The sequence below is a fragment of the Mauremys reevesii genome, linkage group 2 (assembly GCF_016161935.1).
Source record: "Mauremys reevesii isolate NIE-2019 linkage group 2, ASM1616193v1, whole genome shotgun sequence".
Classification (NCBI taxonomy): domain Eukaryota; kingdom Metazoa; phylum Chordata; order Testudines; family Geoemydidae; genus Mauremys; species Mauremys reevesii.
The window spans coordinates 153,872,382-153,890,559 of NC_052624.1; the positions used below are offsets into that span (position 1 = coordinate 153,872,382).

The 18,178-nt window shown below is 44.2% G+C and overlaps 1 protein-coding gene across 1 annotated transcript; it reads left to right on the forward strand.

Annotated features, from left to right (window-relative positions):
* Positions 1-4,204: 4,204 nt before the first annotated feature.
* On the forward strand, positions 4,205-11,238 carry NEFL (neurofilament light). The gene is made up of 4 exons (XM_039527548.1): positions 4,205-5,266; positions 7,414-7,538; positions 8,693-9,018; positions 10,669-11,238. Exons 1-4 carry the CDS (start codon positions 4,205-4,207, stop codon positions 10,839-10,841), a joined length of 1,686 nt encoding a protein of 561 aa, XP_039383482.1. The 3' UTR covers positions 10,842-11,238.
* The last annotated feature ends 6,940 nt before the right edge of the window (positions 11,239-18,178 follow it).

An 18,178-nucleotide genomic window follows, 5' to 3' on the forward strand; every position in this document is an offset into this window, starting at 1 on the left:
TCCCTCTCTTTCATTATGCTGGGAGCCAGGAGGAAGCAGAGCCATCTCCACCGGCGGAGAGTTCACCAGCACAGGGGGTATTCTCCACTGGCTATATCAAGACCACTCCATCCTTCTTAAAGTGGCCTTAGCAGACCAGAGAATCTGTCCCTGGATCTGTAATCCCAATGATGGATTAGGTACATAGAATATAACTGCATTATATAGAAGAGAGGGAGGTTTGCTAACTGTTTATTACAGGTGTTTATTTCCATGGACCTCTTACTTGCTTTTGCCTACGCAGTACTAGTAAATGGCTCAGCAGCTGTCAGTCCTTTGCCGCTAGAGTTATTTCCATAGAATTCAGCACAAGCCTGGACTTTGGATTCTTTCCCTGGAAGTTTAATTCGGATGGAACTGGGAGACCCATAACTAATTCATACAGCAAGGGTGCAGCCTCAGGTTTTTGCTTCAGCAGATGTAAGTGACAATTGCTAAACTGCTGGCTGACTCAGCACATATCTATTGACCACATTCATGTTTTTTTCATGTGAGTACTAAAAATGCAGACAGCTTTTCAGGAGAGGCAGCAGGAGCACTTACATGCTAATTGATAGACAATCCTCTGTTCACCACCACTTTCAGGTTTCAGAGTAGCAGCCATGTTAATCTGTATCCACAAAAAAACCAGGAGTACTTGTGGCACCTTAGAGACTAACAAATGTATTTGAGCATAAGCTTTCGTGGGCTACAGCCCACTTTACTGTATGCATAGAATGGAACATATAGTAAGGAGATATATATACATACAGAAAATATGAAAAGGTGGGAGTTGTCCTACCAACTCTAAGAGGCTAATTAATTAAGAGAAAAAACATTTGTAGTGATAATCAAGATGCCCATTACAGACAGTTTGACAAGAAGGTGTGAGGATACTTAACATGGGGAAATAGATTCAGTGTGTGTAATGGCTCAGCCATTCTCAGTCTCTATTCAAGCCTAAATTGATGGTATCTAGTTTGCATATTAATTCAAGTTCAGCAGTTTCTCCTCGGAGTCTGTTTTTCAAGCTTTTCTGTTGCAAAATTGCCACCTTTAAGTCTGTTACTGAGTGACCAGAGAGGTTGAAGTGTTCTCCTACTGGTTTTTTAATGTTATGATTCCTGATGTCAGATTTGTGTCCATTTATTCTTTTGCGTAGAGACTGTCCGGTTTGGCCAATGTACATGGCAGAGGGGCATCTCCTTACTATATATTCCATTCTATGCATCCAATGAAGTGGGCTGTAGCCCACGAAAGCTTATGCTCAAATATATTTGTTCATCTCTAAGGTGCCACAAGGACTCCTGTTCTTTTCACTTTTAGGTTGTTTTTTATTTATAGTGAAACAGCAGGGCCTAGACTATGCTCTTCACACTGGGAAAAAAAACAGCAGTAGGACAAAGGTAGGTAGAAAAATCTGAGCCAGCATTACCCTAAATACTTATAAACTTCCAAGGGATGATGGCTTAAACAATGACTTATTTGCTCTATTCTCTTCCTAGCTAAGAAGGTCCCCACTGAGCCACACAGTAGCCCAACACCGCAGCTGGTATGCAGAGGTTTCTATAGGGTCCAGAGCTGGTCTTACGGGTGGGTGATGCAGGTGGCTGCCCAGGGTGCTGTGGTCAAGAGGCTAGGAGCAGGGTGGGCTTAGGGTGCAAAGCCCCAGAAGGGATCTTGGGACAATGGGAGGGGCGGGGGGAAGAAGAAGCAGGGCCCTGGGGAGCCAGCAGGGGGCAGAGGTAATGGGGAGGCAATGGGGGCCAGTGGCGATGGAGGGTGGGGAAGGGTGTGGAGTGCAGGGAGACAGTGGGGGCCAAAATACAAATTCCCCCAGGGTGCCATTTCGCCTATGGCTGGCCCTGACAGGGTCTGAGAGCTGGAAGACACTAGCCCTCTTTCTTCCTGGCACCAGTTGATGACCCAAAAGAATGGGTTTTGCACACTTTTCATCCCCACCCTGGGACTACTTGAGTGTTAGAGCTCCAGATTTTTAATACTATATAAGAACCAGTTATTACTAATCGTATTTTCCTCAGGTTTGAAACTCAGATATTCAAATATTAAATAAAACAATACTACAAAACTAGAGGATCAGCTCTCCAGTCAGTAAATCAGTGTAGAACCATTGAAATCAATGGAGTTGTGCCTATCTACACCAGCCGAGGATCTGGCCCATAATAACTTGATCCAAAGCCCACTGATGTCAGTGAGAGTCTTTCCACTGGCTGGGATTTAGATCAGATCCATGTAGCACACAAGAACATAAGAATGGCCCTACTGGGTCATACCAATTGTCCATCTGGCCCAGTATCCTGCCTTCCAGCAGGTGCTAGTGTCAGATGCTTCAGAGGAAAGGAACAGAACACTTATTGGGTGATCCAACCACCATCATCCAGTCCTAGCTTCTATCAACCAGAAGCCTAGGGACACCCAGAGCATATGGTAAACTAAGTACTCACTTGAAATAAACATGGATGTGGTCAATAATGATGTGCCAAGTCAGCCAGGTTAGCAATTGTTCCATTTGCATCCCCCCCCCACATACACACAAAGGTCTTTGAAAACTACACAAGCCACACAGGCAGGAATCGCATCCCTATTCAGTGATTTGCAGCCATCTCCACTGCATAGATTTGAGACTTAGCAAAAATCCTGAATTATTTGTAGTTACTTTGGCTGCCCACTGCATATTAGTTCTAGAGTTCACAAAGTGAAAGTAGGTAACGGGGAGATTCCAGGAGATGATGGGGTGGATTCAGGTGAAAGGACATAATGGAAATACCAGGTGCTGATGGGATGATGGCGGACACAATTTAATTGGGGGAAGAGGGTTGGACTGGAACGAGATTGGGTGAAACAACTGATGGGATAAGAGGGTGGGGACAAGATGATGGGCTGTAGGAGAAAGGAGTTGATCGAAAAGGGGTTGGATTGAAAGGAATTAATGGAGATGGGCTTAAGGAACAGCTGGGGCCAGGCTGGGGAATGAAATAAACCAATGGGGTGTGACCGGCTGATGGGACAAAGGTGGCAAGAAGCTGCTGGATGTGCAGGGGCTGATGGTCAATAGGAGCTCCTGGAGGTGGGGTGGGGGGAATGGGGACAAAGGAGGGCAATGGGAGCTTGTAACAGATCAAGGACTCACCACTGCAGTACCTCCTGTTGGTCATCCAGAAATTAGCTCAATTCCAGCTTCAGAGCACCCTCTGCTGTCTGGTGTCTCTCCTGCCTCAGCCCCCTGGCCCATGTCCTTCCCAGACTCTGGTGCCCTTTACCTTGGAGGGCTGCCTACAGCAATACCCCCACACTCTGGGTCTCCCCTCCCAGGGGAACCCCCAACCCCCATGTCCACCTTGCCTCAGTGGTTACTGCCAGTTGTCATCTAGCCCCATTTGCTGGGGCAGACTGCAGTCTGTAATGGCTACTCATCACTAGCAAGGGGGTTGGACCAGCTACCTCTGCAGCCCCAGTACCTCCCTAAGCTTTAATAAGGCCTCAGCCTGGGGAGTGGCCAGACTAGACCTCCCCAGTTCCCCTTGCCCTTGCCCTTGCCCAGCACTGCTCTGCTTCAAGTACCCCGTGCTCCCAGGGAGCTTAGTCCTTCCCATTCCAAGACAGGAGTAAGACTAACCCAGCTTCTCCCTTAGCCCTTATATCAGAGCCAGCTGTGGCCTGATTGGGTGTGGCCACAGGCAGCTGTGGCTGCCTCCCCACTCAGCCTACCTTTCCCCCTAGGAGTGGGGTAACTGCTCTGCTACAGAGCTGCTGTGTCCCGGAACCCAATAGGTACAGAGCTGCTGCGGGAGGATGGGGATGAAGGGGGCGATGGGAGGGGAGCTGGGAGGATGGGGACAGGTGGGGCGATGATGGGGAGAAGCGGAGCGATGGGAGGGGAGCTGGGAGGATGGGGGCGATGGGAGGGGAGCTGGGAGGATGGGCTGAAGCGGGCTGAGAGGAACTACTGACGCGGATCGGGCGATCAGACCAGCCCCGTCTCCGAGGCGGAGCAGAGCCCGGCCCCTTCCCTCGGCGCAGCGCGCTCCCTGCTCTTGGCACCGGCGCCCGCGGCCTCTCCCCGCGACGGGGCGGCTGCGTCAGAGCCCCTTTGTGCGGGTATAAGTAGGGGCGGGCGGGCGGCGGCCGGGCGCAGAGCAGCTTCTCCTCCAGCGCGGGCGGCGCCATGAGCTCCTTCGGCTACGAGCCCTTCTTCCCCGCCTACAAGCGGCGCTACGCCGAGAGCCCCCGGCTGCACATCGCCACGGTGCGCAGCAGCGGCGGCGGCGGCGGCTATGGCTTGTCCCGCTCCACCTACTCCAGCCTCTCGGCGCCGGTCTCCTCGGTGTCCGTGCGCCGGAGCTACGCCGCCTCGTCGGCCTCGGGCTGCCTGCTGCCCTCGGTGGAGAGCTTCGACCTGAGCCAGGTGGCGGCCATGAGCAGCGACCTCAAGTCCATCCGCAGCCAGGAGAAGGCGCAGCTGCAGGACCTCAACGACCGCTTCGCCAGCTTCATCGAGCGGGTGCACGAGCTGGAGCAGCAGAACAAGGTGCTGGAGGCCGAGCTGCTGGTGCTGCGGCAGAAGCACGCCGAGCCCTCCCGCTTCCGCGCCCTCTACGAGCAGGAGATCCGCGAGCTGCGCCTGGCGGCCGAGGAGGCCAGCGGCGAGAAGCAGGCGCTGCAGGGCGAGCGGGAGAGCCTGGAGGAGACGCTGCGCGGGCTGCAGGCGCGCTACGAGGAGGAGATCCTGAGCCGGGAGGACGCCGAGGGCCGGCTGCTGGAGGTGCGCAAAGGGGCGGACGAGGCGGCGCTGGCGCGGGCCGAGCTGGAGAAGCGCATCGACAGCCTGCTGGACGAGCTGGCCTTCCTCAAGAAGGTGCACGAGGAGGAGCTGGCCGAGCTGCAGGCGCAGATCCAGTACGCGCACCTCTCGGTGGAGATGGACGTGTCGGCCAAGCCGGACCTCTCGGCCGCGCTGCGCGACATCCGGGCGCAGTACGAGAAGCTGGCGGCGCGCAACATGCAGAACGCCGAGGAGTGGTTCCGCAGCCGCTTCACCGTGCTCACCGAGAGCGCCGCCAAGAACACCGACGCCGTGCGCGCCGCCAAGGACGAGATCTCCGAGAGCCGCCGGCTGCTCAAGGCCAAGACGCTGGAGATCGAGGCCACCCGCGGCATGAACGAGGCGATGGAGAGGCAGCTGCAGGAGCTGGAGGAGAAGCAGAACGCCGACATCGCCGCCATGCAGGTGAGCCTCCCCCGGGACATGGGCAGGCGGGTACCCGAGACCCCTGGAGCGCCCGGGCAGGTCACTCGGGCGGGCAACGGTGCAATGCACCGGGCAGCATCCCCAGCAGGAGCTGTCCAGCATCCCGAGCGCCCGGGCGGGTAGCTACAGGCATCATCCCCAGCGCCCAGGCAGGAAGCTGTCCAGCACCGGGGGGTATCACATCACTAGCGCTAACCCAGGGAGCTGTCCAGCTCCGGGGGGTATCACATCACTAGCGCTAACCCAGGGAGCTGTCCAGCTCCGGGGGGTATCATATCACTAGCCCCAACCCAGGGAGCTGTCCAGCACCGTGGGTGTCTTATCACTAGTGCTAACCTAGGGAGTTATCCAGCACTGGGGGGTATCACTGGCTCCTAGCCTGGGAGCTGTCCAGCACCTAGATAAGTAATGAAGGCAGCAACCCCAGCACCTGTTCAGGCACGGTGCAGAAATCCCCATCACCTAAACCCGGATTCAAAGCCCATTGAAGTCAGTGGGAATACACTAACGCAAGCTTTGGATCAGGCCCTACTCAGGGAATTGACCCCTGCAGTCTTCTGAGCAGGTAAGAGATCTCCCCTCGGCATGGACCCCCCAGAACATAGACAGTGCTTCTTTGCAACTAAATGCAAAATGTCCATGGTGCTTGTATCCTCAGGTATAAGAGAAAGTAACACAAAGGTTTGCATTAAGCAGGATGTATATTCATTACAGGAATCGTTTTTAAAGGGTTAAGTTCAAACCCAATTCCAGTGAAATAAGCGGAACTCAGCAATAAGAGTAGCAACTAAAAAGGTGCCATTAGTTATGATGAATGTTTTGCAATGCTTATAACAGAATGCAGTTAAATGTGCTGCATTACTTACAATGGTGTTCAACACAGTGCTAATTACATGACTACAATTAAAAACATTGTTAGTTATGATCATTTTGATAAACGTTGGAGTACAGCTCTATTAACAGGATTAAAATTCATTGGGTTGGATGATTTATGAATTGTATATTGTAGTTAATGACTAAAATCTGAATGGGTGGTATTAGTTCTAATGCATGTTAGGTGATATTAATTACATGGATACATTTTAAAGGATTTAATTGATCCTTTAATGAAAAAAATGTAATTAATTAAGAAGATAATGCTAGAAAATGCAAAAGAAGTAAAGAATAAAAGATTAAGAAAAAATGAAGGGAGTTTGTGTTTAAAAAAATACAAAAATTTCAGGAATAATTTAGTCCTTGAATCACTTATTACTGTATGTAAAATCTTGTGGCCCTTACTCAGGTAAAACTCTTCATCAGCATCTGTCAGGAATAGTCTAGTTATTAGGTAGTCCTGTCTTGAGTGCACAGGACTGGATTAGATGACCTATTGAGGTCCCTTCCAATCCTATGCTTCTATGACTCTGTGATTAAAGTCAATTGGAAGTTTTGCCATAGTAAGAAGTACTGGATTATATCATTAAAATAAGATATGATTCAAGAAGGTCATTCTCTCTTTTAGTAACCACCATATTAGGAACTAACTAGTTTGAAGTAGCAAAGAATCCATCACTTCTTTAATGAAAAGGGATGGAAATGGACTAGATAAACATATCTGCAAATGCAGGTAGTGGGCACAGAATCTAATGGGCCAGATCTTTAGCTGGTGCAAATCGATGTAGCTCCACTGAGGAACTATGCCAGTAGATACCATCTAAGGATCTGGCCCATTGTGTTTATTGGCATAAAGTTCCATGAATTAATGAAAAATGACATTAGGCTAAAATGTAAAATACTATCCATTGAACGATTGTAGCTTCACAACATAACTTGCTTTCTGCCCTCAAATAAGCATCTCTTCTTTAAAAAATAGTGGGGACTAAAATAAATTCTGGCAATTGTTTGTGGGAAATAGGGAAAATCAAAACCACTTTGGATCTTAAAAACATTAAATGAAATGGAATCATATATGTTAGGCATGGAAAAACCTTATCAGATGATGTGGCACTTAATGAGAGTTTCAACGTTATATTTGAGGCCAGATGTGGGGCCATCAAATACATTCCCTTGCTGCAGCAGGATTACATTTAATAGGATTGTAGGGGAACTAAAGATTTTATGTCTTTGAATATTCTTATTCCCAACAGGACACAATTAATAAATTAGAAAATGAACTGAGAACCACAAAGAGTGAGATGGCCCGTTATTTGAAAGAATATCAAGATCTTCTCAATGTGAAAATGGCTCTGGATATTGAAATTGCAGCCTACAGGTATGATGGAGAAAGTGTTAAGTGAATCAGAAATTTTCTCTTGCAGATGGAGAAATTCCATTTTATTTTTCATACCTCTCACTAGCTTTAAGCCCTTTACATAATTAGCTCTAATATTTGGCAAGAATTATAGCTGCTGACTATGTTAGCCTTTCATAGACTAATAGGTATCTGAAATAGATAAGAACTACGAGGTCATTTTCTGCACTCTCTCATCACTATAGAAAACATTGCTGCAGGTTTCCTATAGAATTCTATTTTATTCTTCAGTGTTTTTATTAACTAGCCCCTAAACCCACTCACAGAAAAAAAGCCAACCAAAAATGATTTGAAGGTGAAATGTTTGCTTCAGAACAAAATCTTCACTATATAATAAAACTTCCATGCTTATATTTGTTGAATACAAAAAGTTTGTTAGAACCAGCAAAGCCTAATTAAAATAATAAATACAAAGGTTGGGATTATCAAAAGTGCCTAAGTGATTTAGGAGCACAAATCCCACTACAATTTACTTAAGTGCTTTTAAAATCTCAGCTGAAGGCTAATGTTTGGGAGCAAACTTACTGCTACATCATTGTTTTATGCTTGACCCTTGGTATTAATGGAAACTGCAAACACCAAGTTAAAATTATTTTGATTACCTGCATCTGAGTGTAGAAGCAGGGGAGTATTTTTTCAGTATAAAACTGCTTGGTATATTTATTAAACATGCACCCCCCTGGAACAAAAGGATGAGGTCAAATTGTTGGGTGTCCCTACTCTGTGCAGTCCTACAGGATAACAGAATACAACTATCTTCCATCGTTGGTGTAGTGATGTTATTTTTATGCTGTTTTTCATTAGTTCCCTTTCAAAGGGTTCTTTACATCCAGTGATGCACATTGATGTCTAATTTCTACCTCCTGTAACTCATTTAGATTAAAGTGCCATCCCTTTTTGGATCAATGTATAATTGCCAGACAGTTGGTTATTGTAGAATAATGGTCTTTATTACTAAACGTGTATAAGATGGTAATATTTTGGGGGGCAGGGACCATCTTTTTTGTTCTCTGTTTGTACAGCCTCTAGCACAGTGTGGCCCTGGCCCATGAATGGGGCTTCTAGGCCAAACTGCAGGACAAACAATACATAATTGTTTCTTTTTTCTCCTCTAGAAAATTGCTGGAAGGTGAGGAGACACGGCTTAGTTTCACTGGTGTTGGAAGCATAACCAGTGGCTACACTCAGAGTGCCCCAGTCTTTGGCAGGTCTGCCTACAGCGGTTTACAGAGCAGCTCCTATTTGATGTCAGCCCGTTCCTTCCCTGCTTACTACTCCAGTCACGTTCAGGAAGAACAGATAGAAGTAGAGGAGACTATTGAGGCAGCAAAAATGGAAGTGGCCAAAGCAGCGCCCCCTTCAGAAGGAGAAGGTGAGGAGGAGGAGAAGGAGGAGGCTGAGGAAGAGGAGGGAGGAGAAGAAGCTGAAGAAGAGGAAGAAGGTACATTTGGTTACTTTCAAAGCATGCTATTCCAGAATTCACCTATGCTCATATATGAGGCCTCAATCTGCAAATCTTTATTAATATAAACACTCCTAACTCAAGTGAATAGACCCATTGGCTTAAATGGGGCTATTCACATAGGTAAGGAATTGCTGGATTGATCCCATGATGCATGTGTGGGAAAACCTAAGTACAATATGAAGGATGAAATCAGACAAATATTGAATGTTCAATACATTATGGGGCCAATCCTGCTCTCCTGGCAGTCAATGGGAGCTTTGCAATTGACTTTCAAAGAAAGAGCATTGGGCTATGTTAATAGAAAGTGCTATTGGCAAATTCTCAAGCCAATAAACAATACTTAATTTACCATTTGCAGACATTCCTGAAAAGAACAGGAACATCTTGAACTAAATATTAATTCCCAGAGAACATCTTGAACCAGATCCTCGGCTGGCATAAATCAATGCTATTGAGTTCAGTGAAGCTGTGCTGATTTACATCAGCTGGGGATCTTGCCAGTTATTTCCATCGTCCTTCCACCAAAGTACTTTTTTCCATTACATTCTTTACTAAACTTGGAAGTTTTTAAAGAAACATTTAAAAATAATAATTCTCCGGAGCATCCTTTCCCAGTTCCTGTTGCAATTTGTTTTGTTATCCTGCGTCTTTGAATTAGAGCTCCACAGAGAATCTTCATTCTCTTTTTGGTGCTATAATCATTCTCAGGGCACATAGTCTGCTGGACTAAACAATAGGTTGTAAAATCTTAAATGCCTAAACAGCAGGAAAAAAAATTAAACAGGCAGATATTAATGATCTGTGATGATTAATCCTTGAGGGAGGCTTTCAACTACACACATCTGAAAGCAAATTTATTTTTATTTAAACAGTTATCTAAGATCCACTTAGTATGAAAGCTCATCTGTAACTAGATAGTGCATTTTCTAGTGGATCACCAATGTGCTCATCCAGAGTTCACTGAAGTCAGTGGAAAGACTCGTTTTGGCTTCAGTGGGTTTTGGATCAAGGCTTAAAATGAGTTGCCAATCATTTATGGTTTTTTTTAAGACCAGGATTTTCAAAGGAGTCTAGAGAAGTTAAACACCCAAATCCCTTTGAAATTCAATATGATTTAGTACCAAACTCCCTTAGTCTCTTGAAAGCCCTAGCCCAAATAAACACACCCTAAACTTAATATAAATTTTTTTGAAGCCCCCAAACTAAGGCCATGTCTACACTACCATGGTAAATCGACCTATGCTATGCAACTCCAGATATGTGAATAGGTCGACGTACCTTAGGTCAAGTTACCAAGGGGTCTACACCACGGGTGGTCTATGGGAGAAACTCTCGCATTGACTTACCTTACTCTTGTCATCAGGGGTAAAGTACAGGGGTCGACTAGAGAGTGATCTGCTGTCCATTTGGCAGGTCTTCACTAGACCTGCTAAATCGACTGTTGGTGGCTCGATCTCAGAGTGTGGATCCTGGCTGTAGTGTAGATGTAACCTAAGTTCACTTATGCTCCCATTGAGGTCAGTAGGGGTTTTATCATTGACTTCAATTAAAGCAGAATCAAGACCCTGGCTCAGCAGCTGCTACATGCAAAATGTGGAATGCTTTATTGCTGCTCAATTTTTAAAGGTACCAAAGAGGAATCTGAGGAAGCCAAAGAGGGTGAGGAGGAGGAAGGAGGAGAAGAGGAAGAAGCAGAAGAAGGAGAGGAATCCCAAGAGGCTGCTGAGGAAGCTGAAGATGGGGAGAAGAAGGAAGAGGCAGCAGGAGAGGACAAGAAAAAAGGGAAGAAGAAGGATTGATTTAGACTGTGTGTCGATTTCCCAATCAGGTCACAAAACAATCCATAAATTTACTGAGCTAAAAATGTCGCACCATGTATTTAATTCAGAGACAATTTAGGTTTAAAGTTAAAGTTCTATAAAGTTTTTTCTCTATGCACAGTATCGGTATGCTTGCAGAGTGCCCATTGGCTTGCTTCCAGAATATGCATGGTGTTTACTTATCAGTTCAGGAGCTATGTTCAATTTGGATGATTCAAAACCTTAAAATTAAAATAAAATTAAGTCACTTGGGAGACAAAATATGTTTAAACTAAATTCAAAATAGCTATGGAAACCTTGAGTGGTAAAGTAATGAAGGCTTCAATAAAGTATGTGCAATAAAGCTAGACAATAAAGATAAAGAACTGCATACACAGTTTTCTCAGAGTGTGTGTCATATGTTACCAAAAGATCTGGACATGACTGATGAAATTATACACACGATTAGAATAAAGTACTAATGTTCCAGTCCTATACAGATGGACATGTAATATTGGTAAATATTCCTCTTCAGCTGGTGCTTTTGGGGATGTAAACACTGAGTTATCATTCACAAATTCTTCATGTGTCTGGAATATAATCTGTATTGAACAGTCTAAGAAGTGAAGGAAATAATGGGAGGGAGGTATTTATAAGCCCCTCCCCCCAGCTGCAAAGTGTAGCACATGGACACACTGCCAGGTTCATGCAGAACCCCACTGAAGAAATAGTGATTCCATACGGGCACAGCAGTCTGAGTGTATGCTCTCAGTTGCATGATTTAAAGCCATAGTCACTACACTTCTGGAAAGGCTTTACATTGCAACTTGGAAGTTGCATTGCACACATACTGGCATAAGGGACAGGTTTAGTTCAACTTCAATATGAGAGAATCCAATGTGGATAGAAAGGGGAATATATATATATATATATTAGCATATTCTAGCACAAACACAGTTCTCAGAGGGCATCAGTTGGAATCACTCAGGTCCTTTATGCTTTACAACCTGATCCAAAGCCCACTGAAGTCAATGGAAATTCACTTCAGTGTGCTTTGGATCAGTTCCTTAGTAAAAATGATCAAAGCTGTGTTGCATTATGAGAAACTCAAGGGGAATGACAGCAAACATTTATATCTTTCTACTTGAATGCGACCTGCTTTCCCATAGAGTTTTCACTAAGTTATCTCCGTACTTTCCCCCCAGGAGTCTTCCTTTCTACTGCAAATCACCCAATTACTTTCAACTTCCAAAGATCAGCCTAAAATTGCATGAAATAGGATCACAGAGTAGACAAAAAATGAAAGCAACTAGAAAGGGAAGAGAGATGCAAAACAAGATAGCAACTCTCAAAACAAGATAAGCATCTCATATCTTGTTCTGAGCATATTTATGTTCAGTGCATATAAATGAAGCTGCACCGAAGCTAGTGTATAGGGACACAGGATGAAATTCTGCCCCTATGCAGAGGGCCAGCACAAGACTTACGCAACACTTAAGTCCCACTTAGGTAAATTACCAAGTGAAGCTAAACCAATTTAAGCAAAGATTACACTGGGGCTGGAGCACATGATTTACGAGGAGAGGCTGAGGGAAATGGGATTGTTTAGTCTGCAGAAAAGAAGAATAAGGGGGGATTTGATAGCTGCTTTCAACTACCTGAAAGGGGGTTCCAAAGAGGATGGATCTAGACTATTCTCAGTGGTAGCAAATGACAGAACAAGGAGTAATGCTCTTAAGTTGCAGTGGGGGAGGTCTAGGTTGGACATTGGGAAAAACTGTTTCACTAGGAATGTGGTGAAGCACTGGAATGGGTTACCTAGGGAGGTGGTGGAATCTCCTTCCTTAGAGGTTTTTAAGGCCCGGCTTGGCAAAGCCCCATCTGGGATGATTTAGTTGGGGATTGGTCCTGCTTTGAGCAGGGGGTTGGACTAGATGACCCCCTGAGGTCCCTTCCAACCCTGATATTATATGATTCTATGATTCTACACCAGTTTAAATGTGTCTACACAAAGGGTTTGCACAGGTTTAGCTAAATCGATTTAAAACTGATTTAGGAGTTAAACCAAAGCAAGTTTTCTAATGTACAGCACTCCTAAGAGACAGAATAAAATAAGCATCAGAGGGGTAGCTGTGTTAGTCTGGATCAGTAAAAGCAGCAAAGAGTCCTGTGGCACCTTATAGACTAACAGACGTATTGGACCATGAGCTTTCGTGGGTGAATACATGCATCCGACAAAGCACGAAAGCTCATGCTCCAAAATGTCTGTTAGTCTATAAGGTGCCACAGGACTCTTTGCTGCTTTTACGGAATGAAATAAGTCATAGATAGCACTTTTTAAATAGTAGGTTATTATTTCCCCCCCACTCTGCCTACTAAACCATTCAAGAGATAGAGGGTGTATTTCATTCTTTGAAGAGTTTTCAAGTGTTTTTTCCAAAGGCATCTGTGTGATAGTGAGAAAAGAGCTGTGAAGAGGAGATTGTGTGGTGTCAGCCTTTAAAACGATTTCTCTCCCCACAAACTCCCAGGAAACAGTGGAAAAGAGACTAAGGTGGGTCTATAGTAGGAAATTAGGTTGAATCCTAATTTGTGATAATTTGTGATAATCCTAATAATGTGAAAATCCACATCCCTGAGCAACACAGTTAAATCAACCCAGTGTAGACAGCCCATGGTCAATGGGAGAATTCTGTCAGCCTAGCTACTGCCTCTTGTGGAAGTGGATTACCTATGGAGAGATGGGAGAACCCCTCCTGTTGGTGTAGATAGTGTCTTCACAGAAGTGCTGCAGCCGTGCCACTGTAGTGGTTTATGTGTAGACAAACCATAAGGGAGTTTAGCAAGAAGGTATTTAGGAAGTGCAACCTTGTCCTCATACAGAGATAACAAAAATAAGGTGTCATCTTTTAAGGGTGAGAGCAATTAAACAGTGGAACCATTTATCAAGAGTCGGGGGGATTCTCTATCATGGTCCATTTTTAAATCAAGAGTGGATGTTTTTCTAAAAGATCTGCTGTAGGAATTATTCTGGGCATTCTCTATGGCCTGTGCTGTACAGGAGGTCAGAGTAAATGATCACAATGATCCCTTCTGGCTTTGGAATCTGTGATAACTGGAGTGACTGCTCATTCTGGGCAAGGAATCCTAATGGCACTGTCAAAGCTAGTTTTTTTTCTAATTCTCCTTACATCTGGTAATGCTCATATGCTAGACAACTCAGAATGCTTTTTCTTTTCAACATCTTTCTTGGTGGGAGAGTTTCTTTCCAAAGTTGGCCAATTCTGCTAACCACAATCAAAAATTTATACTGTTAGATTCTTGCTATTTTAAACACATTTTCTCTCCCTTTCCAGTGAAGCAAAACCAACCATGCATAACAATTATGGTAAAAAGGATGAGGAAATCACAAGCAATGCTATTTGCCATTTGATCAGAAGGCAGGAGAAGTTCAGACTACCTGATACTTCCTGTGCCTTTTGCTAAGTGGTTTCCCTGGCCACCAAAGCAGCATTTAAGTACAGCAGTGTCTTATCAGTGTGAAATAGAATATTTGGAATTTCATTTTTGTGCCTTTCTTAGACAAGCCTATAATTGCCATATTCGTAGGGCATCACAGTCTGATCTTACAGGCAGAACTCCCATAGACCTCAGGATCAGGCCCCAGGACATTAAAGCAAAACTGTACAAAATTAACGGGCTTGCCTCCCACCTGGAGGCTTGATCTAGTGGAATGCTGAGCACCTACCACTTGCACTGACTTCAGGGGAAACTTTAGCTCCTCAACACGGCACAACGTCAAACCCTCTAGGAACATCAGCTGTTGATCCAAGTCTCGCATATCATCTGAACTGACCTCTCTATAGCTCTATGCAAGCTCAAAAGTTTGCTTTGCTCACCAACAGAAGTTGCTCCAATAAAAGATATTACCTCACCTGCCTTGTCCCTCTATTCATGTTTTTTCTGGGATCAGCCCCCTGCCCTGTTCAGTCCTGTGTATTTCTTTTGCAAAGGAGTTGCTTTGTTTAAAACAGTTATTCTGCCACTTCAACGCTACCTGAAATTTACAAATAAACAAAGATGAAAGAAGCCTAGCGAGACTCCTGTCATCAAAGATTTCCTCTGACTGCACTTTTCTTGTAGAAGATCCCATTTAGCTTCATCCTTTTGAACATGCTACAGGCTAGTTGGAAGAAAGGGCTAAAGGTTTAAGCCAGCTCTTTAGGAAATGTGCAAGAAACAGACAGGGAAAAATGTACTGCAGATATTTACAGGTTGCAGGGACTGCTCAGCCTTGTTTGGTTCCTGGAGTTCTGCTGTGCTGGTAAAAAGGAACAGGACAATCTGTATTTGCTATGCGTGGGAGTTCGAACAGACCCCAGGGCGCCTAGTTATTCTGCTAGAAACACTTGTTTTATGTTTATAAACCTGGGAGCTCTTTTTGACGCAATGCAGTAAACCAGACGGGCAGAGGGGGGAACATGAGGAAACTTTTCCTCCTCTCACTTTAATTTGGGCAGCAGTTTAGGATAGTCAGTGAAGTTGCCTTCCTAGGCTCTGTCTTCATTACAAGATCTATTGTGTCCCCCACCCCTGCCAATGCTGGGACTGAATCTTAGGAGAGCAAAACATCCATAGGTCACAACTGATCGGAACTGTATTCAAACCAATGATTTTTCTTATTAATCAGGTTGGTTTTGTTTTGTTTTCCTCTTAGGTAGAACAAAATGCTTGAAAGCTTCAGGATACTGTATTTGCTCAATATTTCACCATTAATTATTTGCTGCTTTCATTTATTATTTAATATTATTTTTAGCATTGTTGGGGGGGGGGGGGAAGCCACAAACAAATGAAAAACAAGCCAACCCCAGGTGTTGAGTGTAATGTGTGACATACACTGGGAATGGGGACTCATTCATATACCCTGTGAAGTACAGCTGCTAGCTTCCCAGAAAAGAAGCATTTCTTCTTCTAAATTGGGTTTTAGTTCTGGAAAATTTAGGACTGATGGCAATGGCCAGAATAAGGTTCCTTCCAAACAGCCCTCCCCATGAATCTCAGTCCTGACCTATATTTGCTTTGCTCACTTTTTCTTATCCCTTATTGAGCAGTGGTGGTGCTTTTATGACTCTCATTAATCATCCATTAGTAATTTATGGCCTGACCCAAAGCCCATTGAGATCACTGGTAGTCTAGTGGTAGTCTCTGCATGTATTTGTCTGTCCTTTTAAATTTACACACACGTATCTGCCACACATAACTTCAGATTTTTAAAATTCCTTTCACGGGGGCTTTTGGATCAATTAATGAACTTCTCTGGGGTTCCAGATTAATTAATCCCTCCAGCGATTATGCGGATTTTAAGAAGTAACTGGTATAAATCAGACAAATGAAATAACCATTTTGCCTCCGTGAGCTGAATTTACTCTCTCTCTTCAAACTGTGTTTGATATGAGATGTCAGCAGACAAACCCCCCTGGCAAAATTAAATATTAATTTAATCTAAAACATGCAACATTATAAATATTTAGAAATATATGTTATTCTGTTACTTATTCCACCTTGCGCTGCATTTCCTGTGGGTTATTCAAACAGATCAGATGGAAACATTTACTTTGGGAAATATCCTGAATTCACTAACATGTTTTATACATCAGAGTTTACAGATAGAAAATCTACAGCTAGAAAATAATTAAAGGCTGAAATATTACTTTTTTTTCTTTTGTTCAAAAGAGTGATAATACAAAACAAACTTCAACAATTGATAGGCAGCAGGTAGTTGTGACCTTTGCTTTTCATACTCACTAGTATATTATTGTTTCTTTGCGCTTCCCTCATTGTTTTTTTTTTATATCTACTTATTGCCTATAGTCTACATGCTGGTTTTGTACCAATTTAACTACAATATTTTAGAAACCAATATAGTTAGCTTGGTGTAACCCCTTAGTGTGGATACCATTATACAGATATAAAAGTGTTTTTGTTAGTATATATTATTTATAACCTGATTGTAATGGGATTTACAAACAGGAGAGAAAGGAGACTCTTCCCTTCCCTCCTTATGGGTAACCAGGCTGGCCATCCCCCAGCACAGCTGCCAGAACTGCCAGTCATGGAGGCATGCACCCACAGATGGGACCAATAAGGAAGATGAGCCCAGCTACAAAGCAAGGAGACAGAGTGAGATGAGGAGGTAGAAAGGCTTGGGATAGTGAAGAGGTAGCAGCTACTGCCCCAAGCTAGCCTGTCTCTAAGCTATTGATATGAAAATAAAGGAAGACTGCAAGCCCTGAAGTTTAGTGATTGACTCAGTTTAGGATAGATTGATGGACTGGGCTAATTGGAGATGACCAGAGGGAGATCAGTTAGGAAACAGCTGGGGCCTCTCTAGAGAGGCTGCCCCAAGAGCAGTTGACACTGGCACTAGGGGTGCAAAGATTGTGGGTAGGAAAGACTGTCTACTTTGATTGTAAGTTCTTTGGGGCAGGGACTGACTGCTGTATGTGTGTACAATGCCTACCACAATAGTGCTATCACAATACAAATTAACATGAGGGAATGCTGGTGTAAGTCACTTTTGTGTAATAAAATTCTATTTAATCTCATGTGTCTCTCTGTCCCCTAGGGTGAGAGTGGACTGTTCTGCCTTCCTGATTTTACAAAGTCTGTGGTTTTTCAGAGACCTTTATAACAATGGTATTGAGGGTAAGGCACAGGACAAAGGTATCTAATGAGTATTAGACTGCTTTCCAGTGGCGTCTTGGCTGCAGACTTTCTGTGGTCCCTTGGGCAAGTCATCTAATGTCTCATTTCTCCTCCTACAAAATGGGGTTAATAATGCTTCCTTTGTCTGTCATGTCTATTTAGGTCCTAAACCCAGTAGGGTAGGGGTTGTCTCTTACTTTATCTATATAGGGCCCCTAGCACAATGATGTCCTAATCTCAATTGGAGCCTCTAGGGTGCTATCCTAATATAAACAACTACAATACTAGTAAGCAGAATTTGCCCATATACTTAAGGTAACATAACTGTGGAAGAGGGCATGACACAAAAAATATCAGGCTAACTGGTGACTCCAGGTACACCTCTGAAAGTCCACTAGGTCTGAGATCAAAATGTAACTCACTTAAATTAACATGGTGAGCATCATTAGGCCTTGATCCTGCAGAGTCTTATACAGATCCTTAACTTGTTGCACCCTGAATGGGCCCCTTGACTGTAATGAACCTACTTGCTTATTTTATATGCATATAGCACCTACAGATAATTCTGTCTGAACTACTGGTCATTGTTTTCTTTCTTCCTTTTTAGCTTGTATTAAGACTGAAGTACCACA

Excerpts from the sequence above, each read along its gene's own strand:
- NEFL (XM_039527548.1), top strand. The coding sequence starts at position 4,205 with ATGAGCTCCTTCGGCTACGAGCCCTTCTTCCCCGCCTACAAGCGGCGC. Across the intron at positions 7,539-8,692 it reads ATTGAAATTGCAGCCTACAG|AAAATTGCTGGAAGGTGAGG; the intron begins GTATGATGGAGA and ends TTTCTCCTCTAG. Across the intron at positions 9,019-10,668 it reads AGCTGAAGAAGAGGAAGAAG|GTACCAAAGAGGAATCTGAG; the intron begins GTACATTTGGTT and ends CAATTTTTAAAG.